The following is a 26,436-nucleotide window of genomic DNA, read 5'->3' as shown; positions in this document are numbered from 1 at the left end:
GCGGGTTGGTTTCGCCCCGCGCACTGGTAGCGCCCGCAGCTGCCGCCGCCCGGAGGTGGCGGGGCGGCCGCGGCGATGATGAAGGGGGCGCTGGGGAGCCCGGTGTCCGCCGCCATGCAGGAGAGCTTCGGCTGCGCCGTCGCTAACCGCTTCCACCAGCTGCTGGACGATGAGTCCGACCCCTTCGACGTCCTCCGCGAGGCCGAGCGCCGCCAACAGCAGCGCAGGAAGCGCGATGAGGCCGCGGCGGCCGCCGGCGGCAGGAAACCCGGACCCGGCCCGAGACCCGGCCCCGCCGCCGGCAAGAGAGAGTCCCAGAAAGAGCGCAAGGTCCTGCAGCCCGAGAGCCCTGCGGCGCCCGGAGCCCCGCCGCAGCCCGGTACGGGGAGCGGCCCGGCCCGGCCCGCGCACACCGCGGCTGGCGGGAGGCGGTTGAACTCTTCCCTGTGGGCCCTCTAGGAGAGCACTGGGGGCCGGCTGGGCAGGGGGCCAGGACGCGCGAGAGTGCGTGCATGGGCGGGCGGAGCGGCGGGTTCCTGCTGCTCAGGGCTGGGGCTGGCAGCGGTTACCGCCTGGCCCTGTGCTGGGCGGTGTCTAGCTGAACGCGGGGAGTCTCTCCCAGAGCAGCTGTGAGCCTGGGGTGCAGCGCTGGCCAGGAGAGGGTGGGAAGCGCTTGGCCATTGGCCTTCAGAACGGTTCAGCGCGTTGCCGGGTTCAGCGATTGCAGGTAGGCAGGAAGCCTGTGTGCGGAACGGGAGGACGCGGACAAGTGCCTGGGTCCAGGTCACCTAGTGAATCTGGCGAGCTGCCCACAACACACCGCCTGACTTCCAGCCCTGCCTGACCCGAACCACAGGACTGGCCTCTCCCTCCCTCGCTGTCTCTTATCTTATCTTCCCCAGGCTTTTCTCCTCCAATCATCTCTTGATGTTTGAGAGCTGAAGAAGTTGGGGATCAGCTGGTTGTGACTTTAAAGAGGCTACATTTAAGTCAAAATACATGATCCAGTGATTATCTTGGTTCAGCATTAAAACAATGAGGTTAAAAGTGAAGTTATACCATTGTTCAGCAGTAGGTGAACCAGCTAGGGCTAAAATCTGTGTACAATTGAGTTTATACTTTTAATGTTTTTATTGTTCTGAACACAAAAATTGTTCTGATAGCAGATAATCAGATGCACAGACTAAACTGTGGTGGCGTGACTTAAACCCTTTACATTTTATAAGTAAGTCCTCTCTTTGTTGAAGGCAAGAGTGCTTCTGGTAGAAATGTAGTGAAACTACTCTAATAGCACTGAAACTAAAATAAATAGAAGTAAGACAGTTTCAAGTGCATGAGCCAAAATAATTTAAGAGAGTGGTGACATTGCGATTGAGCATTTATTTAGGTTGTCTTTACTTTTTAGCATTTTGGAGGCGAGCCTGGATGCTGATGAAACAAACACAGCTCAGTGATTTAAGGATCTAATTTAATAAAGAGAAACTCCTGATGTCTGTAAAGTGATTTAGAAGAAGAGGGCTAGTGTTACTAAATAACAAAGTTGATAACAAGCATTTGTGGATCCTATAATCAGACTGCAGTTATATAACATCAGTTGAACATGAACAGCTTAATGGAGCCAGGATGTCACTTCTGTTTTTAAGTCCAGTGTTGCAGAACTCCTGCCAGGACAGTGTGCATCTGAAAGTTCACTATTTTTTATATATAGGTTCTTATATTGCTTTCAATACTGTAGAACCTGAGCACCTTACGCCTTATGTATAGAACAACATTAGATACAGGCTTGCCAAGGCTGTGATTTGTTTCCAGTACAAAATGAGCTGTGCAAATGTAAATATTGTATATCTGGTTCTAGATATTGCAATGGATTCTTTATATTTTGGAGCACTATAGTAGTAGTTGATTTACTTTGAGGGGTTAGTAAACTGAACACCATGGGGTGGTTCTGTGTGGTGCTTATCTTCTCAGTCCTTCAGCGTGTGTTTGGCCAGTTTAGTGTTTTGCAGTCCCCCCACACCTGAGGTGCTAGAGAGCTGACTTAGACTTTTGAAGAGCACAACAGCACCTGCTTTGTGAGCTCAAACCCTGTCTGTGGCAGAATAGTGCTGAAGACCCATGTTTGTTGCATTGTTTGCCTTGAAATTGACCAAAATGCTCTGGGGGCCAATGTCATCCTGAGCACCGAAGAAGCATCAGTAAAACCTCAGGGAGATTACAGTAAGAATGGCACCGGGCTGGCTTTGACTACTTTGAAGGGTAATTCCTTAAAGTTAAAACTTTGAGTTGGTCAAGACTGCTGAGTGCTAAGATTTGGTACTAGAGCTGTTTAAACAGTGCAGGCCCAACTCTTCTCTGTTAGAAAAGCTGCCCTGCCAGATTTATCAAAGTAGCTGGTAATGTGATCTTCAGAGCTGAAGGCTCTGCCAGGCATTTGTGGTCATTGGTACCGCTCTTCAGGTCACAGGATGAGACAGTCTCTTCCAAAGAGGGAGGAGTTACTGAGGAGTGGCTAGCAGCACCCCACTACTCGGTTTCTGCATTGTAGCCTCTAGACCAAAGGTGGGCAAACTACGGGCCACATCCGGCCCACAGGACCGTCCTGCCCGGCCCCTGACCTCCCAGCTCGGGAGGCTACCCCAGGCCCCTCTCCTGCTGTCCCCGCTCCTCCGCAGCCACGCTGCCATGCAGGCAGCACTCTGGGCGGCAGGGTTGCACGCTTCTGCACAGCAGCGTGTCTGGCTCCAGCCAGGCGGCGCGGTTGCCAGACATGCTGCTCTGAGCGGTATGGTAAGGGGGTTAGGGGTTGGATAAGGGGTGGAGGTTTGGGGGACAGTCAGGATGGGGAACAGGGGGTGGGGAGTTGGATAAGCATGGGAGTCTGGAGGGCCTGTCAGGGGGCGGGCGTGTGGATAGGGGTCGGGGGCAGGGAACGGGGGGTTGGATAGGCGTGGGGTCCTGGGGGGGGCTATCAGGGAGTGGGGGTGTGGATAGGGGTCAGGGGGGCAGTTAGGGGTCTGGGAGCAGGGGGTTTGGATGGGGGTGAGGTCCCAGGGGGCAGTTAGGGGCAGGGGTCCTGGGAGGGGGCGGTTAGGGGACAAGGAGCGGGGGGGGGGGTTGGATGGGTTGGGGATTCTGAGAGGGGCAGTCAGGGGACAGGAAGTGGGAGGATGGGAGTAGGGGCCAGGCTGTTTGGGGAGGCACACCCTTCCCTACCTAGTCCTCCATACAGTTTTGCCACCCCAGTGTGGCCCTCGGGCCAAAAAGTTTGCCCACCCCTGCTCTAGACTCTCTCCCTCAGTCATTCATGTACAAGTAACAAAAGGGGATGCCTCTTCACAACTAGTCCTGTGCAAGGCTGCCATGAAGCTAATAGTTAGGGCCTCCAAAATCAGGATCAATTTCAAGGTCAGAGGGTTTTAAAATCAGTCAATTTAATGTTTTCAGATGTTTACATCTGAAATTTCATGATGATATAACCGTGGGGTCCCAACCCAAAAATGAGTAGTGAAGCGGTCACAAAGCTATTGTAGGGGGGGTTGCAGGATTGCCACCATCATTTCTGCACTGCCTTCAGAGCTGGAGTCTGAAGTCAGCAGCCATGGAGCATCCTGCAGCTGGAAGAGGCTCGTGGAGGTGGGTCTGATCTCCCCCATGGAGCTGGGGGCTCCTACTGTGCAGGGGCTCCAGCTACAAATCCTGGCCAGGCTGGAGAGAAATGGGACTTCCTCTTTCCACTGAGCTTCCTGCAGCTGAAGAAGCTTCTCAGAGATGGGTCTGATCTTCCCCCAAGCTGCTGGGAAAGCCCCAGCTGTGGGCTCCTAGTTGCTAGTCTGGACAGGCTGGGGAGGGACAGGGCTTCCTCCCCTGCAGGGTGTGTGTGATTTGTTGATCCAGATACTTCCTGCTAATCAAAATGACAAAAGATCTCTGGCCCACCCTAGATTTCAGGGAACTAAATCAGTATGTTGTCAAAGAGAAATTGAAAATGGTCACCCTAAGAGTGGCCATGCCTCTTGTAGAACAAGGCAGCTGACTATGCGCTCGGGACTTAATTTCAGTGCTCAGGAAGTATTTCTGTGAGCATATATACAGCCATAATCTGACTTGCAGTTGAGGAACATTGCTACCAATTTTGTGACTTGTCTTCTGGGAGAGTGTTGGCTTCATATGTTTTCACAAAAGCCACAACTACAATCAAGCATATTTGCATAGGCAGGAAGGGCATATGATGTCTTACTTGGACAATTGACTGATTAAGGACACTACTCTGAAGAGTTTTGGATGACTGATCTGTATCAACATTGGGGTGTTCCTAATATTAGGGTTCATGATAAACTACCAAAAATCTAAACTTGTCCCTAATAGGCAATTAGAATTCTTTGGAGCCTTGCCTGGATGTGGTTTGACTGAAAGCCTACTGCCAGACCCAGTACAGGAACCAGAGCATCGCCAATTTGGCAGAAAAGAATACGCAAGAGCTTGTTAAACTCCTTACAGGCTGAATTTGGCAAAACTGTAGAGTTTTCTAATGATACCCACATGTGTTGAAGGGTACAGCTTTATTTTAAAGATAAGTGAGGTGTTTTCTTGAATTGGCTTGTAATAGACTTCAAGGGACTTGTTACTAGACTCTTTGCAAATTAAAAGTTTAAGTACTTGAACAGCCAAGACTGAGTCTAGTATTAGGGTTAAAGTACTACTGTGCAATTTTTATTATAGTAGCTTGATCTAAATTATTTCGTTATGTAGGTTGACTAAGAGCTGTTCCTTGCAACACGTAAAATCTGAATATAAACATTCAGCATTTTTCAGAAAGATTTGAATTTCTCTTGTCTAGACATCCTGTGACTTCAGATCTTCAACTAGTAAAACTGTCCCTCTGTCAGGCTCTGCTCAAAAGTTCTATGTAATATTCTTCAATATAATTTTTTTGTGTGGTTTGAATGGAGGGTTTGTTGTATTTGCATACTACTGTAAATCAGCTGCCTTTTTTTTCTTTGTCTTGACTGGTTCTCAACCTTTATTCCTAAGTGAGTTCCCACTTAATTGTGGCGCTCACCTGAAAGCGAGCGGTTCATAAAGCAAATGGCAGTCAAATCCAGTTGTCTATTAGGTGTTGGCCTTGCACAGCTTAATATTAAATCTTTTTGAATCCAGAATACACTCTCTCTAGGCTTTGTTGTTAATTAGATGACACAATAACAAGAGCAGTACCATTGTCGGTAGTTAATTGATCTAACCTTTTTTTAAAAAATAGATCTCTATTCTTCAGACTACCAAGCTTCTGGTGCTTCCTTATTCTTTCAGAATAGTGGTGGATGTTTACTGTTTGCAAATGCCTTGTTCTTTGGTCCTTGAGCTGTTTTTTGTGTGTGGTGATAGGGCAAGGGGAGGGGTATGAAATATAGGTATTATAGCTTTTGTAATTGTCTCTTGATGTTAGTTCAGCTCACCCATTCTTAAAACAGTGATCAAATTGCATTTGCCAGCAATTTATTGAAAGGGCCCAGTGAAATGCAGAGCTTGCATTCTCTACCAGTCCAGGCAAATAAAAGTTGCTGATCCTGCAGTAATAAAAATCTCTGTTCAGTTTGTCTCTAAGCCTATTATGAACATTTTAGGTGATTGCTTCCTATCTTTAGCATGTACACTTTGGAGATGGTGTAGTTTAGACATCTTCCCTGATTGCTAAAAGAGTAATTGTATTATCATCCACCATTTTAGTGGGTAGTAAGACGCTGAATGTTTTGAAGAATCGAAGATCATGATGGTAGCTGTGAAAACCACAGGGTTTTTTTGTTTGTTTTTGTTTTTTTGTGACTAACTTCAATATAATTATTCCAGATATATAGGCATGAGGTTGTACAGGGGGAAACTGCTGTAGGTGATTCTGTTACAGAATGCTGGCATATTGAAAGCACAAGATCACAAGGTGGAAGTCTATCTCCATTTAGTTCACTGTGTTTATTGTATGAAATAGATATCAAAAATAGTTCTCTTTTTAATGCAATTTCCTATCCTTTTCAAGGGAAAAATGAAAAACAAATCTGTTGGTTACAACTGTACTTCTTCCTGAGTCATTAATGAATTAATGTCCTGTGTGGTGCCATATCTTATGTCAGTGACCTTTGAATTCTAGAGCACCATCCCCCCATCTCAATTCTAGTCAATCAGGACAGTAACCTTTCTTTGATGTTTAAATTCATTGTATTTTGAGCTCTCCCAAAACTTTCAATTTTGTGTGCCATAGATTTTTAGATTTAAAATAAATGGCACCTCTCTCCCCTTGGCACTCAAGACTTGAGTATGATAGCTGGGTGTTTTGGCAACTGAGTAGGGAATATTTGGATGGGAAGGGGTTGGAACACCTATTAAGTGTGGATGTTGGTTTTGTGTTTTGATAACCACAAGGCATTTGAGGCTTTAGACAGTGGGTTTTTAATTCCTTTTTTTTTTAACCATAATGTCATGACAGCAACTAGCTGCCCTGCTACTTATTCTCAATATCTGTTGTTACATGCAACAGCAGTGAAGTGTGTTAGCTTGACATTTCTTCAAAAATGGTCAGCAGTGAAAAAAGCTAAATGTTGACAGTCTTATCATTAGGCATCAATGTCAACAGCCCAGTGGGATGAATGGGGCAGCTGACACCATTCACAGCTGGTTGTTTTGATCTGCCTGCATGCTCATGCAAATATCACAACATCAGTTAGCATTTTGAAAGCTAACCTTCATAACACAAAGCTAGAGATTTTTTCTTAGTTGTGCGAAGTTTTTTAACTATTTAAGAATCCGTTTTCATTTTTGTGGCAAATTGAGATATATGGACGGGGCAATTTATATGATCATAATCACATTTTTAGGGCCCTGTGTTAAGTTTGATGATGGAATTGGTCTGTTAGATGGGACGGAATAGTGTGGCTCTGATCACTTGTCTTATGTAACGTTAGCAACCAATTTGGACTAGATTAGGGATGTTAACCTCAGCTTCTGGCCACATTCCAATATTACTAAATATATTCTGCATATCTACATTTTCCCCTTTGTTTTCAAATCGATAGTGTTCTTCACTTACTGTTTTATATAATGTTGTGTATAATCTGTTGGCTGCACTTCAGTAATGGGCAGAATGATTTATATACAGTTTTTAAATTGCTTTAGTTTCCAATTCGGTAGGAAAGATACTACATAAAATGTTTGCTCGAAGGCTAACCTGTTTGGAGTTTTCAATTTAAGTTGGGTTAGTAATTTTCAGTGTAGTAACCTGCACTATATTTCCTTTATGGAAGGTTGAGTGAACTCCCAGAACCTCATAAATTTCTGTGGCATACATTAGCTGCCCAAAAGTGAGAGAGTGGAAGTTAGTGAGGGATATGTGAATAGCTTAAATAAGCCACAATTGATGAAGATGTTGCCTGTGGAACTTTAATTCAAGCCCCTCCTGTGCATGTGTTGTGAAGTCCTGAATTACGTGATCATATATGACCTTTTCCACAGGACCCCTAACTCATTCATTATGTGTCTCCAGTTGTTGTTTAACACTTGTCATGTAAACCCTACACTGAACCCATTATTTTCCATGTGTGTTTCTATAGTGCCCTGGTGATCAGGGTCCCAGGGGGTGGCCACAGAGAGGTTAGTCAATTAGGCCAAACTGCAAAGAATGGGGCAGACAATCCCAAAGCTAGTGGATATTCCAATACTTAGATTTATCAAGCCAGCACAAAACAGCTTCTATAATACCTTACTGATTACCCAGAAGTCAAAACACAGTTCCCTTAAAAGCAGTCCAGTCTTTGGGCTTCCTCCCAGGCAGCCAAGTCAAATATGAAAGTTCTACTAATCCCAAAGGATTGGACATATTATCTCCCAAGTTAATGAATATGTGCTTACAGCCAATTCTTATTAACCAAACTAAAAATTATTTAAAAAGAAAGAGTGAGTGAGTATTGGTTAAAACCTCAATATACATACAGACATGAGTACAGTTCTGATATCAGTTTCATAGTAGAGATTGTGAGCTTTGTAGTTGCAAAGAATTATTTCAGAATTGGTCCATAGGTTATAGTACAATGTTCATATTCATGGCTATCGAGGTGGGACTGAACATCTGTCTTATGGACTCAAGCTTCCCCTGCATAAAGCCTCAAGATCTGAGATCAAAGGATCAGGTCCCAAGAGTCTTTTATATAGTTTTCTAGCAGCCTCTTGAACAATAGGCTTTTGACGTAACCTTCTATTTCCTAAACATCACCGGTAATTAACTACATGGATTAACATAAGGTAAATTATTCATTAAGCAGTTCATATACAGTTTACTACAAACTTCAAACAGACATATAGACATTTTCACCCAAGATTCATCTAAATATTAATATTCTCTTTTGATCTCTGAATCAATAGCTATAGTAATAGACAGGAACTGTCTGTTTACATGGCTAACATCTAACAAGATATAAGTGTAAACATATAATTAATGTCACTTCTAATTCTCTAACAATACAGGTTTGCATTTCAAAGTCTATCTAACCTGGAATGGCCCTAATTACCATTTACATACTCTTCTAAAGGTTGAACCTGGGTCAATTAGCCTGTGAGCTGCTTAACCCTTTCTGGCCATGTTTCACAGCTCTCCTCATGGTGTCTGAGTGCTTCATAAAGATTAATGAATTAATCCTCACAACATCCAGGTTAAATTCAGTGGTGGTATTACCCTCATTTTATAGATGAGGGAACTGAAGCACAGAGGCCAAAATTGCCAAGTGACCACTAATTTTGGATGCTCACCTTGAGACATCTGTGCTCTGGTTTGTTTTAAGATTACTTAGGGTTTGTATAGCTCTTCATATGTCCAGAACTCATCTTCCATTGACTTCAGTTGCATTTGTGTGCTCAACACATCTGTGTATCTGGGCCTTCGGTCACGTTTTGGGCACTCAAAAAAAGACACCACTAGTAGCTAACTGTAAAAAGTTTGGTTGAAGTGATTTGCCAATTAACCCATTGGAATTCAATGGCAGAGGCAGGGATAGAATTCAGTTCTCCAAGGTGGCATTAACTACAAGACCATCCTTTCTCACTTTCTGTGATCCCCTGCCTCATTCACTACACACCTTCCAACTTCTGCAACAATTGAGGCAATGATACTATATACAACAGCCTTATTCATTTCCAGAGCATTCTGTGCACTGAGTAAGGCAGGGGTCCTATGAGAAAAATAGTATGGGATCATGTAATTTAAAGACTGTATCGTGGTGCTTACATAAAAGGGGAGCAAATTATGATTGCATGGGCAACCTCCATTCTGGCATTTCCTGAGTGCTTGGCTTTGCAACCTTTATATACTCTCATATGTAATTTTTGTGTAATTTCCTAATTTTTAAAAAAAATCAGTTTTTTTTAATAGTATGGTGTGATAAATAAAGGGGGGGTGGGAGAGAGAGCTCCCTTTGATGGACAGCCAGTTAACTGTAAAATCCCTCTTGTTCTTTACTTGCTTTACCTGTAAAAGGTTAAAAAATCCCCCAGGTGTAATGTAATTAAATAAATAAATAAATAAAAAAGTGGGCACCTGACCAAAAGTGCCAGTGGGAAGGTAGAACTTCTTAAAATTGGAAAGAAACTTTCCCTTTGTCTGTTGTTCTCGGGCTGCAGGGACACGGGCAGTAATGCTGTAACCAGCTTTAAGCCAGGTATGATTATAGATTATCAATTCATACCTTGAATCTACTTATCTGGAGCCTCAGATATGTAAGTAAAATTAGGGAATGTCTAAAAAGATGCAATTAGGGTTATTTTTTTTATTTCTTATTGCCTTGTGGACTCCTGTGCTAACCCCAGATGCTTTTGTTTTGCTTGTAACCTTTAAGCTGAACCCCCAAGAAAGTTATTTTGAGTGCTTGATTTTTGGAATTGTTCTTTTAAAATCTAGCAAAAGCCTAAGTTCCAGATGTTTACTTACTTTCTTGTTTTTAATAAAATTTACCTTTCTTAAGAACAGGATTGGATATTTGGTGTCCTAAGAGGTTTGCATGTGTTGTTTGATTAGCTGGTAGGTACGACTAACTTCCTTTGTTTTCTTTCTTAGCTCTTCCCCGGAGGGGGTGTGTGAAAGGGCTTGAGGGTATCTCACAGGGAGGAATTCCCAAGTGCTCCTTCTTGGGTTCAAAGGGTTTGGTTTTTTTTGCATTTGGGTGGTGGCAGTGTTTACCAAGCCAACGTCAGAAAAAGCTTGGGAGTTTAATACAAGCCTGGAGTGGTCAGTATTAATTTTTAACTTCCTTGCAGGCCCACACCCTCTGCACTCGAAGTGCCAGAGTGGGGAATCAGCCTTGACATATGGCATCATAATCACACCCACATGTTTCATCAGCAGGTTAGGTCCATTGCACAGACTTCTTCCATTTAAACTAACGGAGTAACTGATAGCCTATAATTAGATCAGGGGTAGGCAACCTTGGGCACGCGAGCTGATTTTCAGTGGCACTCACACTGCCCAGGTCCTGGCCACCAGTCCGGGGGGGTCTCTGCATTTTAATTTAATTTTAAGTGAAGCTTCTTAAACATTTTAAAAACCTTATTTACTTTACAACAATAGTTTAGTTATATATTATAGGCTTATAGAAAGAGCCCTTCTAAAAACGTTAAAATGTATTACTGGCACGCGAAACCTTAAATTAGAGTGAATAAATGAAGACTCGGCACACCACTTCTGAAAGGTTGCCAACCCCTGAATTAGAGTTAAGGTGGGTGAGGTAATATCTTTGCTTGGACCAAATGCTGTTGGCGCGAGAGAGAAGCTTTCACACAGTTTCCGCTTCAGCTCTGTGTAAGCTCGAAAACTTGTCTTTCACACCAATAGCAGTTGTTCCAATAAAAGATAATACCTCACCCATCTTGTCTCTCTAATGTCCTGGGACTGGTATGGCAACAACAACACTGCATACAGCAGTAATAATTGTCATTCTTTATGGACCACCACTAGAAAGGGATGACTCTTTGTCAGTGGGTTTCACATCTGTTTACTGATCGTAGAGGAATGTAGACACTGAGGACTCCTGGGTTCAATTCCAGGTTGTGGTGGAATATGTTCTAAGGGATATAAATCTGCCTGGTTTTGTCCCCCTCTGCTCCTATTTACATCCAGTTCCCTGACTCCTGTTCCCCATCCTCTGGCTCCTGCGTCAGCCTCGCTTCCCCTCTGCCCATTCCTCATTCCTCTGTGTTCCAGTCAGGCTGTTCTGACATCTTGCTGTCTGGGTGACCACAAAGGGAGACAGAGTTCCTATAACATTTTTTTTAACATGAGCGAAATGAGATATTTTTCCTAATCTTATTTTCTGAAATGGCTGCACTATGTTAGCTGAAACATTCCAGAATTTTCAGCCTGGGGCAGATGCCTGGTATGGTAATTTCAGCCTGAATGGCTAAAGTTTGGAGTTATAAGTAACAGAAAATATGGTCTTTTATAGTAGGAAGTGTTAGGCAACCTTGACCACAGGTGGTGCTACCAGCTCAGCCTATAGTAACTTGGTAGAAGTGCAAAACTAGAGGACTATATGGTGGCATAGTCATCTCTTTTGAGCCAGTAGTCCGGTAATTGCAACTAAATCTATTCATGCTGCTTATGTTTAGACTCTTCACAATTTTTTTGTTTGCAGGTCAGAAGCGAGCTCCTAAAAGGGGAGAACAACAAGGATGGAATGATAACAGGGGAACGGAGGTAAAACAAGACAAAGCTGAATGGAGACCTTCCTTCAGGGAATACCGTCCCTATGAAAAGGAGAGACAAGTGGAGTTCACAGTAGAAAAGTATGTATTTCTAAGAAGATGCAAGATGGCCCGCAATGAAGGCTTTGATGTCCTGAGAGGCTTTGATGGACTACCATTTAGTTAACACCTAGTAGTGTGGTAGCCTAGTTTTGGCTGTATAAAGACTGATATGAGAAAAAATCTGTCAGTTCTCAAGTAAATTATACTGTAGTCAGAATGTTGTATGGGTCTGGTGTCTTCATGTCAGTTACATTTCTAATGGAATAATACAAGCCTTTTTGGTAGTTAAGCAATTGGTTTAAAGGTCTGGTTTCAGTGTCTGTCATATAGAACATAATGTTTCATGACTTCTGCATATGGGTATTAACATCACCAACCAGATTTTAAGTAATTGTACATCTAGGCCCCATAGACTCTGAAGCAAAATAGGACCAAATTCCATTAACCCTTAAATTCTGTGGCAATGCTCACTTATTGTATCTCCATGAAATGCCTCTGCCCAAATCTATTATTTTTAGCTACGAGCTAGTTGTATACATGTGCAACTTGTCAATGCTTGTTTTCAGCAATGGCTGTTTGTGATCGCCTTCTCCCCCGCCCATGTGTGCTACCCCCTCCCACCCAAGACAGCCCATCTCTCTGGGCTTCAGTGGTTAGTGTTGTCTGGGCAGTCAAGCTCAGAATATCCTTCCTGCCACACAAGTGCTAGGTGGGTGGGGAGCTTGTAGTCAGCTTCAGCAATTCATTTCTCCGTTCCCTGGGTCTCCATTGCTGCTCTATCCTCTAAGTTGCCTAGCTGTGCAACCTGCATTTCTTGTTACCCCTGCTCCTTGGCTGAAAGCTGTGGCTCCTTTTCACCACCACCCCTCTTTCCTTCTCTCCCCAAAAAGAAATGTGAAGAGCATGCACTGTAATGCAGTTCCCTCTTGTGGGGAAAACATGCAGAGCAAGAGGTAGTTTCAGGCAGATCCCAGCAGGGCAGGGAGACGGAAAACAATGTGGTTTGCCTGGCTGCAGCAAAGTAACACATGCTGCAGTAAAAATTGTTGAATTCTGTGGTATCTTGGCGGGGGGAATGCCAGATTGAACAGAGTCAGTCCAGGGGCCCTGAGTGAGATGAATGGGGCAGCTCACATGTTTCAGAGGTAACCATCAGTGTCTGCAAGGAATCTGAAATGGTATCGGTTAAGCATGAGTCACATTTTCAAGGTTATTTTCATAGCCATAATGGTTAGAAACTTAAAAAAAATTAAATGAAAGCTGAGATTATGGAGTATAACCCTGCAGATGGGGTGGATTTTTCACCCAATTCTACAATTACAAGAGTACATGGGGGGGCCCTAGTTATACCCACATTAGTCAGTAAACCAGATCTACTCCTGACCATGCTGTATGCTGCTTGGTTAGTGAACTCAGATAAGTCAGTCTTGCTTTCTGTGTTTGTACTAGAACTCCTCTTGAGTTTCTTGTACTCATGGGATTGAAACTGTTTTGTTAATTATTTCTCATGATAGTCTGACTTTAAAAAATCCAACGCTTACACCCTGCTACATGCAGATCTAACATATGAGGGCAGTAATAGTGCCTAATAAAATGCATTTAGATGTTTGGCATATTTAGAAAAAAGCAAACAATTAATAGTCACTATTACTGACATAAGGATAAAAGAATGCAGACCTAAAATTCTGCTCACGTTTAGCTTCTGTCTGTTTTTAATGCTGACAAAGAGCACCAGTCTGGGCATAAGATCAGTGTAGCGTAGGATGTGATCTAAAAACTTCTAGTAATAGTGAGTATAATAATTCATCTATTATGACAACTGCACTAAAGCATCCCTATGACACCAGATTTTCCCCTACTAACTTTTATGTAGAAGTAGTCTAACTAGAAATCTTCCTTGTCTTTCAGGCCAGTTGACAGATTTGACCGGGAAAGACCAATGAGAGGTCGTGGGGGAGGAAGAGGTGGAATGCGAAGCCGAGGAAGAGGTGGTGGGACGAACAGAAGTCTTAATGGCTATGACCAAAGAGGGAAACGGGAATTTGAAAGACAGAGTGGGAGTGATAAAACGTAAGTGCTTTGTGTATCTACTGCTCTCATCTAATATATTGATAACAAACACATACCTCAAACATTTCAATCTTTTTGAAGGGTTGGAGTGGGAAAGGAGTATATTCAACAATTTAATACTGCTTTTGGTTTGGTACATCAATGAGGGATGAATTTCTTAATTTGAAGAATACTGTTTCTGTCTCTAGAGGAATCAGAACAGAAGACAAAAGGGGTGGAAGTGGAGCTCACAACTGGGGAACAGTTAAAGATGATCTGAGGTACATGCAAATTTGTGCCCATTATAGTTTATAACGATTTCTGTAAAGTAATATGCTTGGTCACAGTTGCCTTTATTTCAAGCTTTATTCATTCACCCTGTCTTTAACTGTTATGGCCCTTTTGCTCAAGCATACTGAATAGATTCTAGCCTGAAGGAGATTCTTCATTTATGGCAGGCTTCTAAGTATATATTTGCCTAAGGCCAAGTCATCCTTTTGACTAGAGTGAAATATAATTGGCTTTCCTATTTTAGTAAATGATGGGCTTGTGTAGTAAATGGTGGGCACTGTGACTGGCCTGTGTCAATTTTCAGGAAAATTCTACAATTCTAACAAGTATCTAGGTCTTAAAAATTGTTCTGTACTCTTTATCTGGTACTGTTTGAAATCGCCTCGAACTGGAAACAGGACCATAAGCCACCTTTTCTACCCCTTGACACAGCTGGAGATGTGCTGCTATTTCAGCTAAATATTATTCATAAGCCAGCTTTCCTCCAGGACTAAGTTGTTTATCTGGGTGGTCCTGAGCTGGTTTACCCTGGGGAGAAGGGAGGCAAAACTTCTAATTTATAGCAGTCTCTGTAATGGCCATTAAATTCTATTCTTACTCATTGCATTGTCTAAATAACATCCTACGTCTTTATATATAAACAACTTAATAGCTCACAAAGGCATATTTTTGTAATTTGAACTTAAAATAAGTTTTTCAAGGGTTAAAAATGGGAGATAGTTAGTTATAACTTACAATAAATCAGGTAATCTTAAAGGCTTAGGGTAAAACTTTCAAAAGTTTGTACCTTCCATCAATAGAAATTGGTCCAATAAAAGATGCTACTTCACCTACCTTGTGTCTCTCTCAAAAGCATGTAGGTCATCTGGGCATTCCAAGTGCTGTTGAAAGTCAATAAAAATGAATTAAAAATGAAACTAGGTATATGAAATGGTATAGAGAAGGTCAGTTGGGTATTTCTAGTTTACCTTTTCTCAAAAAACAAGGGAACACCTATTGAAACTTAAAAATAAAATTTAAAGCTTATTAGGACATACAACATATTACACAGCACAGAACTAACTTGTGGAAATCAGGGCCGCAAGATGTTGAGGCAGATGTACATGATTCTAGAAAATTTATGTAAATGCATTAGGTATGATTGCTGTGGAATTTTCTCGTATCCTGAACATGCACACTTTTGACTTTCACATATTTGTGGATACCACTTCCTCCAGCCAAGGATTTCCAGTGCTTCCCATTGTATAATCCTGTATTACTAGCACACTAAACTAGTCTCATTTAATGGCTTTGTTGTGGTTTTTGGGTGAACAGTAGATTGGGAACTCTTATGATCCCAGACAAGTTCTGATAGTACCCTTTCTGGAATTGTATAGATTAGTTCTATCTTCAGGTGGTCATGAAATATGCACATTTACAAAGAATGGGGTTTATTGAACTGTAAGCTTTCAGTATGACCTAGGTGTGGTGTGTTTTTTTTTTTTTTTTTTTTCCCTTTCTATTTTGCAGTGAGATGGAACAGACTGCTCCTGTGGAAGAGACTGCAGAAACAGAGGATCACCAAGGGGCACCTGAAGGAGAACCTCTGACCAAGTACAGTCTGTCTTGAATATCTTAATTCTAAAATGCAAACAAAATAACTGGCCAGAGCCAATATTCTTGATTCGTGTGGGGAGACATTCCAAGACCATGCCTTTCAATGTGTCTGTAAAGCACTTAGCAGACATTTGGCACTATATAAATATTTTAAAATGGAAATATATACCTACAAAAAAAGTTGTTTCTTGGCAAAATGGGGCTCCAATCTCAGTTGAGGCCTTCAGATGCTACAATACATACATACTAATTCGAAGTAGAGGCAATATTAACCTGTTTTTAAAAAAACAAAACAAAAAAAAACCACCCCTCTAGGTCAGTAACTTAGATGATAAAATTCTGTAACACATAAACTTTGTATTTAAATGAGAGAGAGAGTGCTCTCTAAGTTATTCTTATTCCCTATAAGGAATATAAATGATATAATGGTGTTGTAGTTCCCAGTTTATTTTTAGATATATTACAGCAGACATTTTACTTGTAAAACAACCCCTCATCAAGGTACCTGTGGTACCATATAGTGATAACATGATGGAAATACATTAACAAAACATTCCCTTATGCATCAGTCAATCAGGGGTGTCTCCTATACAACAGGAACTTCTCCCTTGAGATTCATATGGGGTAAGAGTGGCCTTCTTTCTCCAAACCCAATTTTTAAAAAATGACTGCTTGGAAAGAGTGTTGTATTGTTTCTTAAAGCTAAGGTAAATTGAGATGTTTGCATCCTGATACTCAGTCGTTGGTTCTGATCAGTGTCCAAATGTGAAAATTAATTTTGCTTCAAAAGATCTTAATTATCAAGTTAGAAATTAGATCAACTCAACTGTTTTTAAATATCTCCAACTTGAACACTACCAACACAAATAACTTGTAGTGAAGGGGTTGTGACATCAAAGTAAGGAGGAATATTTCAGCCAACATTCCTTTACGTTTGAAATTGGAAAGAATATCACTATCTAACTGACTGTGTTTGGGTCAGCCATTAGACAAAAGATGAAGGCATCTAGTTATTGCCAGCCACTTCACTACGATTTATGTACATCCATGTTCAAGTTGGAGATATTTTAAAAGATTCTAAGTTGACCTAATTTTTTAACTATACAATTAACATATTTGGATTACTCAGTGGTTTAAAGTAACTGGAGGTGAGGAGGGTCTCTTGGACAAACTTAAGTTTGGAATGTTGAGTTTCCAGAAACTTAGTTTTCAGCAGACTTAAATCATGTGGGCAGTGCAGGTAATCTACATAGAACTTAACTCTTATGTATGCACTACTATACACTTTAACAGAGCTAAATATTAAAAATAGAGGTTAAACCTTTTTACTTGAGTATCCTGGGTCATATTTCAGAGTCTCACATAATTTTCCTCTTTATGGTAGTTGAAATCAAAATCAAATTCAGCTGTCCTAGCTCTTTCTGTGTAAGTACATGTGTTCTAACCTCAGTTTTCTATTGAACATAAAGACATGAAAAGTACATCCAACTGTAGTGGGCAAATCCGGTTGGCTTTTAATTATGAAACTATTAAATGTATAAGCTTATCACTCTGTTGCTATTTCAGACTATTCTCTGCAGAATCAATAAGATAGCTCTGTATTTTCTTACCCTGCTAAGGCTTTTGTTGCAGACAGGAAGGCTAGAAACTTTCCTCCTCGATGAAAGTTTAGATGTAGGAGAAATCCACAGCAATCTGGAAGACAGCAGTATATACAAAGGTTCTGTGAAAGGCACATAATCGTATAGTATCTTACATCAATGTAAATGACTCTCATCCTAAAAATTCTCAAAGCTGTGTGCAAACTAAATACGTATTAAATATATGGGCCTCACTGTGACTACCTCTGGTGGAAGATAGTAGCACAACGCGCCCACACTTCAGAAGAGTGAGTAAATACCATATCTAATAGAGGCAAAATATATAATTAGGGATTGAATTTATTCAATATATTATTCAGTATAACACCTACACTCTTGCATAAAATCAGACTGGGACAGTATCTTTATTTATGACCTTTGCTGTTCAGAAGCAGGGGTTAGATGAATAGAATACTAGTTTTAGTCTGTTTAAAATGACTTGTTGTTTTGGTGCTCCTGTGTGCCTAATGCTCCCCTTCCTCTTGGAGGCCTTGCCTTCCAGAGTTGCAGTCTGTTGGCAGGTAGTGCAGTAGCAACAGAGGCCTCCTGGTCAGGCAACTCAACAGGGGCCCCAAAATAGCTTTAACCTTCCCAGACTTAAATAGTTAATTTTGACTTCTTAGAGTTCAGTGATTCCAGCTGCCTTTTAATAACCACTTGCAGTCAGGCACTTGGTTTCATGTGTCATCTGAAAGCTCTAACTATTTAGACATTCCCTCCCTTCTCAGTTTATTAGAACTGATCCTTTTAGGAAAAAGACTCCAGAAATTGGGTATAGCATTTGTGAGGCTGTAGAACTATTGTTATTTTCCTGGTCTTGGATTTAATAACCTGGGAGGCTTTTAATAGTATTGCACTGCAAGCCTGTATATAACTTTTCTGCCATTATCACTAGATTCTTGTCCATGTTACCGTTCTTCAGCTTTCATTTTTATATTGGTGCCAGGCAGCATAGTTTCTTGTATTTATTTAAGTGTAACCTTATCTTAGTTCTATTTGCCCATATTTTTGAATTGTTTAGATTCCTTTCTAGCTTCTTTTTGTTTGCAGCCTCTCCTAATAGTGTGCACACTATTAAGCTATATGCATGCTGTAGTATGAACATGTTCCAGGATGTAATAATTATAAAAACAGTACTGGTCCCAATTGTCTTTATATTTCCATTTTTATAATTACCTGGAAGACTTCAATGGGGCTTGTCTGCACAATTGGTTTAGGAGGTTGTTAAAGCATTTTTTGAGTAGTAGCTAGTAATATTTACAGATATATTCCTCTATTTTCTTATTTTACCTCTTACTGACATTAGACTTATTTCCTTGATCATCTACTTACTCTTCGTATTAAATCTGTCCTTTTTCAGTTCTCTGGCACCTAATAAATTCACAGTTAATTACCACTATTGGTTCTACATTTCCTTCTGATCATCCTTTCTTTAGGAAACCTCCAATTTCCATCGTCTAGTTTGCTGATCTGGCTACCATTTTAATAGCTCTATATAGCTAATCTATAGGTTTAGCCAAATCCTCATTAACATTTCATTCAATATATTTCTCAGTTTTGTTTACAAAACTGATAGTGTTGTTTGTCTCACCTACCAGCGTTGTTGGTCTTCTGGAATCACTTATTAGCTTGGTAAACCTTTTTTCTTAACCCTTTGGCTAATTGTCTTAATTTTAACCTTAATTTTGGCACTAAAATGTATTGTTGCTGTGGTTTTCTGATTTTCCCGCCCACCCTCCGTCAGCTAGTTACACAATGTAGGTTGAATCTTTTCAGTTGAAGGTAAAGTAAATAAAGTTTTTGCTGTCACCAAACTAACCCATGTTTTTAGTGTTTACCAGCTCTTAAGGTTTGTCCCTGGTTACTTTTAGAACTGGTAATGCGCTATGAGGCAGATATGTTTGTGATTCCAGCTCCAACCCCTTCTGTATATTCCTGTTCATTCAAACAAAGCAATCTCTCTGCAACCAAGAGGAAAAAACACTTTAAACTAATGCTTAGTAAAGGGCTATAGCCAAAAAAAAAAAAAAAAAAAATAGAAAAGAGAAACTGAAGCAGAATTGAAAAGCAATGTGCAGCATTACTAAAAGCCTCTTAAATGTATACAGGGATAACAAACTAATCGAATTACAAACTTATTTTATTACTGTCCTGCCGTGAGGCCCCAGTTGGGGACTATGCAAGGTATTGTGCAAACGTTGTAAATGGTCAATCCCTGAACTCAGGAGTTTATAACTTTAGTTAATGAAAACATTCAACAGCTGGATAAAATAAATGGGTAGGAGTGGAGAGCAGGAGAATGAAGTAACAGTATGAACATCCTTTCAGTTGACCTTTAGTGTGCACAATGTAGTTTGCCACAATGATATCACTATCTTAAATCCAAATTAAAATTATTTTCTTCGGGTCTTTTTTGTTAAGCCCTTGGTGCTAGCCCTTGGTCTCAGAATTTTAGACCCTCATGTGAAGCTGCTTGTTACTTGCCAGATAACACCTATACTTCAAATAAAGGATCCACTCAGGCTGCCTAAGTGACTTTATATTCCTTCCGGAAAATCTCTAGAATGTATATCCCCATGCACTTCTTGGGAAGTTGGCATGTGGTCAGCTTTGATACAGATGTATACCGGTTAAATCTCACAGCTCCCTCATTGCTTTCCAGTCTTCAGCACTTAGTCTTCAGATTGGCCATTTATACTTAAGTAGTAGAATCTCCTCCTGTTGTACTATAATCTGTAGCATTTTTGAAATATAAAAAGAATTCAGGAAGAATCCTAATACTCTTACTCTTACTGGCTTCCTTCTCCATTCCTTGCTTTCCTGAAGGTAGTGTACCTTTATATAGATTCCCATCAGATCCCTCTTCAACATAGTGAACACCCCATATAATCTTTCTCCATACTACTTATTGTCCCAGGGTCACCGTTAAATCTTCATTCTCAGCACTACATCCAAAACTGTTTTAACTACCCTCAACTTTTGGCTTGTGTAAACTGAACATAATTTGCCAAGTTCCTAGACAAGAGTATTGAGACATGCCAAGAGATGGGTTTATGTAATTGTTTTATGACTATTAAGTGATGATTTACTTGTTTTAGGAAACCTTATTTTAAAAGGTCTTCAGTCTGAGAGCCCAAATTAAAATTTTTCCTTTGCTTGTTTTCCTATATTATCTTGATATTCAGTTAAGTGCTTTTTCCTTCTACCAAGTTTCTCCTGCTAGATCCTGCAGTAAAGTGACACACACTGTTGCTATGGAGACAGATCTGTCAACATTATGACTTCTACTGCAGGATCAAGTTGAAAGAAGGAGTAAGCCCTTTCTCTCATATAATCTAATAACAGTAAATTTAGAGATTGTGCCTATCAGATGTTCATTGAACGCACTCCTATAATCTAAAAACAAATACATAATATGCTGCTGAAGTTCGTTCTGATTACTCATGCCTCCAAGATAAAACTGTTCCCCCTTTCATGTTTCAAATTTCTATTTACAAAGTAGAAAATGAAGTAAATCTATTCTACACCAAACCCTAATGATTAAAAGTGTTGTGCTTGAGGCCAACAAGAGAAGCAAAGTGCAGATCTTGAGAGCCTTTCACCATAAAATGGCCTAACAAGCTTTAAAACATTCAAAACTTGTTTGTAAAACACTTCAATTAATCTCTACCATTATGGTAATGCATTGTGGAGAAAAAACAGCTTCTCAGATGGCCATGACCCAAACCACATTTATATCAACACCTTGAATTACAACCAGAAACTAATATGATCTCTCTGTAGCTACCACCACATAACAATGCACTAGCTATAGCTTCCAAGTGCCCTTCAGTGGTAGTCACGTATGGAGCGTATTGTAATAGTTAGCTGTACCAGTCTGGATTGTGGCATGGTCTGCATCTTAAAGATTGTGGGAAGTGTAGCCAAGTGTTGATAGAAAGGGGCTTTCGGCCACCACCATCTCACTCTGGGGAATCTACAAACGATCAGATATAGAAGCCTTTCAGATTAGGAACTTTGTCCACCCTGGGTATGCTTGCTTTTTTGTCAATCTGTCCTACTTCTTATGCTTCCTGGGACATACCAGCATTGTCAGTCTTCAACCTGATTGACGTTTAGCCAGCTTGATCTCATCCATGCCTTTCTTGGACAGTTAATGAACCACATCATCTGGGTCTGACATCAGAGCTGCATGTTACATGCATATTGATCACTACACAGCCCAAATTATATCTCTCCCTTGGTCTCCTATACACATTTATAAAAAAGGGCTAACAAAGTAGAATCCTGTGATTACCCAAAACAACGTCCTGGAATCTCCCGAGAAGTGTGATTCTCTGAAGTATAATTCTGTCTAGTCTTGTCAGTCGGCAGGACTGGCCAACAAAAACCTTGTGGTCAGTGGTGTCCAAACCTGCTGACCTGTTGGTCTGAACTTATTGCTAGGAGTAGCTCCACCAGCAAAACTGCAGGGTCTATGCTATACCAGATCAAAAGCCCAACTGGCTTAATCTGGAGTTCATGTTCCTTGACCCTTGTTAGCTGTCCCAGCTATGCCAAACCTTTTCATGATGGAATTTAGAGACAACAGTAGTTAATGATTGGTTTCAAATATAGCATGAGAAATTATGAAAAGTAAATGGGTCTATGCTTCAGGTGTATTTTCTGTAGTATTGAAGCTCTTCAAATACAATTCAGAGATGGCAGAGAATCTGAAGCATTCAAAATACTGTATTTAGCAAAGTAGTCTTACTTTAGGTTTTTTGGTTCTTCCTGGAATGTAACAAGCTAATGGTTTTTACTTTACAACTATAAACCTTTAGAGTTGCTGAAGGGGAGCCAGTGGAAGAAGTAGCTCAAGAAATGACGTTAGATGAGTGGAAAAATCTGCAGCAACAGAGTCGACCAAAGCCTGAATTCAACATCCGGAAGCCAGAATCCACTGTTCCTTCCAAAGCAGTGGTGATTCACAAGTCAAAGTATAGAGATGATGTAAGCATTGCTTTAGTATTCTCTAAATTCTGCTTTCACCCAGGGTTAAGACACTGGCTCCTACCTGATTCTGAACAAACTGGAAATAAATATTCATATTTCAAGCTCCTGTAATCGTGTGCAAAAACCCCATCAGATTCATTTTGTCCGGTCTCCAGGCATCCCTTTTCTATTATGAGCATGGAATGCTTGACATATCAAGTAGTATTAGCCCAAGCAAAATTTCAGTTCTGCTTACTTTATGGCTAAGTTTTAGGAGATTGAAGTCTATCTTCTTGCCTATGCCACCTTATGTACAATTCTGTTAACTGAATTGTAGGCACAAGTGAACTCCATTTACTAAATGTTTTTTATATTTTAACTTTGAATCACTTTTTGATACACCTAGTGTTTACCTTACTTGTCGCTTTACTAATGAATTTTTATCTGTGTATACTGGAAATTCAGTTTCCCAGCATCAGCATACCAAGTTGTCCTGAATCTGGTCACTATCGCTGAACCACTTGAGCACATCTGAACGATTTTTATGAGGACTATGGTTCTGCTTCTTAGAGATCCAGGAGAGCTTGTTTTATTTTCCGTAACTCTTGTTCGGTTCAGAGCCACTACACTGTTATAACTAAAGTTGTAGGGTGAAATCTTGGCCCCGTTGATGTCAGTGGAACCAGATTTCTACCCTAGATTCTTGCCTAGACTTACTTAGACTGTAAGCTTTTCAGGGAAGGGAAGTCGCTGTGTCTGTTCAGTATCTGGCATGATGTTGGGGGCTTGATCCTTGACTGGGAGCCTTACCCACCAAGAATCTGAATAAAAAATTGATTTAGCATATGTTGGTCACTGTTGCCCTAGTATGGCAAGAAACGGGCCCTAGAGGAGTAGTGACTTGTCTGGTACAGGTATTTCTTAACATGGGCAATCTATTAGACTTCAAAATGGATACATGGGGAATATGATTTGCTGTACCTTTATAGCAGTACCAGGCACTACTGGTGTATTGTAAAGGCTGTTATGGAAAATATTATTTTAGTACACTAGCTATATTAATGCTAATTAAATTGTTGCCCTCTACAGTAACACTAGAGCTATAACTGTAGCAAGGCCAATACCGGAATGGATCAGTGGTAGCAATTAAGTAAATTGCAGTATTCCATTCTTCTTCCTTTCCAGCCCTTCTACAGAGGGTATCTCATGAGTAAACGCCTTGGGCCAGATTGTGTGGTCCCTCTGGAACTGTTGAGCTCTTGCCACAGAGAATTTTCTCAGTGTGGGAGTTCTCTGGTGGTATAGAGCTGGCATAGCAGTTTCCTATGTGCTTATGCTTAACTGCACCCGAGCCACTGTAGAACTAGCCTGAGAATGGAGGAGCTGTCCTAGTCTCCCTTGTTACCCCCACTGCCACACAAAATTTAGGGACTCCTAGGGATCCAGGAAGTCTGACTTTACTGGTGTGCTACTTGGTTTGTAATATAGTAACTTTTTTTGAAGCTCTGAGCAGCATGCTAATTGCAGATAAATTCACTTTTAGATGTTAAAGGAGGATTTTGAGGATGACTCCCACATCTTCCGAAAAGCAGCTAATGATATAACTTCTCAGCTGGACATTAACTTTGGGAATCTTCCTCGTCCTGGGCGTGGAGCCAGAGGAACACGAGGAGGTCGTGGACGTGTCAAAAGAGTCGAAGATACTGGGCCTAGACCAGAAGTGGTGGTAATTTGATTTTGTGGCTATACATTTCTAAATGATATGAGAATTCGAGGTCTTTATTTTTTTTGCTGAGGACTTGTTAGTGTTTGCTTACAATACTGTACCAGGCTTTCAGTCCATAGTATGTTGCTATATGTGGTGAAATTGCAATTCAGATTGCAAATAGGTTTTTTTTATTTGTGAAGCGTTCACATTCAAAGGTCAAAGTTCAGGTCACTCTTATGACAGCTAGGAGGAGTAGTACAGGAGAAGTAACATCACAATTCTTTTCAGAAACCAGAAAAAATCAGGGAAATAACTCTGCACTTAACATTACTAAAGGCTGTAGCCTTCAAGCAAAATTACTGTGTAATAAGATTCTAATACTTCCTCTAGCTACCAAGAGTAAAGTTAATAAATGTTGCATGTTTGATCCAGCAGGTTAAGATGCAGGAGGTACAGTCCTCTATTAAATAAATGACAAGTTAGACATGGTAAATTGTTTCAAAACAAAAGTAATTTAACTACTAATGATCATAGTACCTGCCATTTTCCATAGAAACCCCTGATTTAACCTACTCAAAACCATTCTCCTCATAGAACTGCTTCTTTCACAGTTGGTATCCGCCAAGGGTTGCTACCGTTGAGGTATAAAAACCAAACATCTGGGACGATCCTGAGTCCATAAAACTGGGCAGCTGGCTATGTGTGCTGAGCACCATACAGATTTCCTGGCAGAGCTACCTCAAAAAAGGGACAATCCTGGAGATACCTGGGCTGGTAGCAACCCTATACTGCTTGAAGGTGAACAAATATGGAGGATTTTTTTTTTTTTAAATTAAGTAAAATCCCCAAGGTTCTTTCAGTTCAGCAAGGATAAAGTTTGGAACTTTAAAATGGACATGGAATGAATCTCTGGTGCTTTTGTTTGGTAAAGCTACATTCTGAAAACACCTAGTAAATCAAGTGTGCATCACTGTAGCATTTTGCATACAATTAAAAATTAACTCCTCAGTTTTTCAGTGTTTAAAATAACTTCTCATTCACTTTGAATGGTGAGCTACTTCCTGTCTCTGTGTATAGCAGGGGTTGGCAACCTTTCAGAAGTGGTGTGCCGAGTCTTCATTTATTCACTCTGATTTAAGGTTTCGCGCGCCAGTAATACATTTTAACATTTTTAGAAGGGCTCTTTCTATAAGTCTATAATATGTAACTAAACTATTGTTGTATGTAAAGTAAATAAGGTTTTTAAAATGTTTAAGAAGCTTCATTTAAAATTAAATTAAAATGCAGACCTCCCCGACCGGTGGCCAGGACCCGGGAAGTGAGAGTGCCACTGAAAATCAGCTCGCGTGTCATAGGTTGCCTACCCTTGGTCTATAGCTTTCCAATAGCTAGAATCTGAAGTATCAGGAAAACGTCACTTCCCCTTCAGTCACTATCCCTACACCATAAATATACCCATACCACAGTGACAGGTACAAGTCTAGTACCTGCATAAAAATAATGATTGATACAAAACAGTTTAGAAATAAGCATTAAATGCCTCTTAATGTAATTTAGCAAATAAATAAAATGGAACTAGTTCTGAGTTAGATTGGAGACTCCAGATGTGTCCTGGATATGCGTATTTTTCTAAACTTACTTCCTCCTTTTGTAGACGCAAATCGTTGCTCCAAATCCTGATGACCCTGAGGATTTTCCTGCTTTAGCTTGAAAGAACTGTCCTGAATGACAGCATCTCAAAGTAGCTGTGAAGAGACCAGTTTTATGTTGCTGTGGAAAAGGATCATCTGAGTCTGAAGGAAAAATGGATTTTTTTTTTTCTTGTGTGAAATGATTGCACTTCTATGGTATTGAAGGGGGCTCTGGAGAGATCAATGGACTGGGATCTTGCTACAGATTCCAGCACCTCCTTTTGGGATAACTGTGTGAAGGCTTATGGTATTATACTCAAGGGATTTCAATAAAGTTCAAGAATACAGTGTTTAAAATGTGTATATAAAGATTATTTAGAATTTTCCATGAAAGCACAGTGAAATGTAAGCTGTACAACATGGTCTGCTATTGAAAATCTGTAGCAAACCCCTGTAGACACTTGAAAGCTGCTTTCCCTACTCCATTGAGTGAAATGTACCTTTGCATATTTTAAGCAGTTATACCGCAATTTTCATAAGTTGACAAATAAAGAAAACTGCTAATTGGTTTGGGTGTGCGGTGCTTATCACTTACTTCATTGTTCCTTGGTATTGGAGTAGCAAAGTGTGACTGCTTCTGCTTTACTGCGGTCTGAATATCAATTTGCATTTCTCTTACAGCCGTACCTTGCTTGCCCACCCCAAAAGTTTGTTTTTGTACTGAAAACAGCAATCTTGACAATGTAGGAGAGGGATCTAAATTTAAACTAAACTT

At 40.7% G+C, this 26,436-nt stretch overlaps 1 protein-coding gene across 2 annotated transcripts; it reads left to right on the top strand.

Annotated features, from left to right (window-relative positions):
- The first annotated feature begins 7 nt into the window (after positions 1-7).
- HABP4 (hyaluronan binding protein 4) lies at positions 8-26,229 on the top strand. 2 transcript variants are annotated; one of them, XM_005304279.5, is made up of 8 exons: positions 8-379; positions 11,661-11,811; positions 13,681-13,842; positions 14,031-14,102; positions 15,622-15,705; positions 22,172-22,340; positions 23,866-24,048; positions 25,685-26,229. In XM_005304279.5, the coding sequence occupies exons 1-8, from the start codon at positions 76-78 to the stop codon at positions 25,739-25,741; spliced, it is 1,182 nt and encodes a 393-aa protein (XP_005304336.2). In that variant the 5' UTR covers positions 8-75; the 3' UTR covers positions 25,742-26,229. The 2 variants fall into 2 exon arrangements, with proteins under 2 accessions (XP_005304336.2, XP_008161395.2); XM_008163173.4 differs by lacking the exon at positions 14,031-14,102.
- Positions 26,230-26,436: the final 207 nt, after the last annotated feature.

Source organism: Chrysemys picta, chromosome 6 (assembly GCF_011386835.1).
Source record: "Chrysemys picta bellii isolate R12L10 chromosome 6, ASM1138683v2, whole genome shotgun sequence".
Taxonomy (NCBI): domain Eukaryota; kingdom Metazoa; phylum Chordata; order Testudines; family Emydidae; genus Chrysemys; species Chrysemys picta.
The sequence above is the reverse complement of the archived record's forward strand: the minus strand, read 5'-3'. Positions and strand labels throughout refer to the sequence as shown.

Bases quoted from the DNA above. Each gene is read 5' to 3' on its own strand.
- HABP4 (XM_005304279.5), top strand. From the start codon at position 76: ATGATGAAGGGGGCGCTGGGGAGCCCGGTGTCCGCCGCCATGCAGGAG. The intron at 380-11,660 runs GTACGGGGAGCG...TTTTGTTTGCAG, and splicing joins CGGAGCCCCGCCGCAGCCCG to GTCAGAAGCGAGCTCCTAAA. The intron at 13,843-14,030 runs GTAAGTGCTTTG...TTCTGTCTCTAG, and splicing joins CAGAGTGGGAGTGATAAAAC to AGGAATCAGAACAGAAGACA.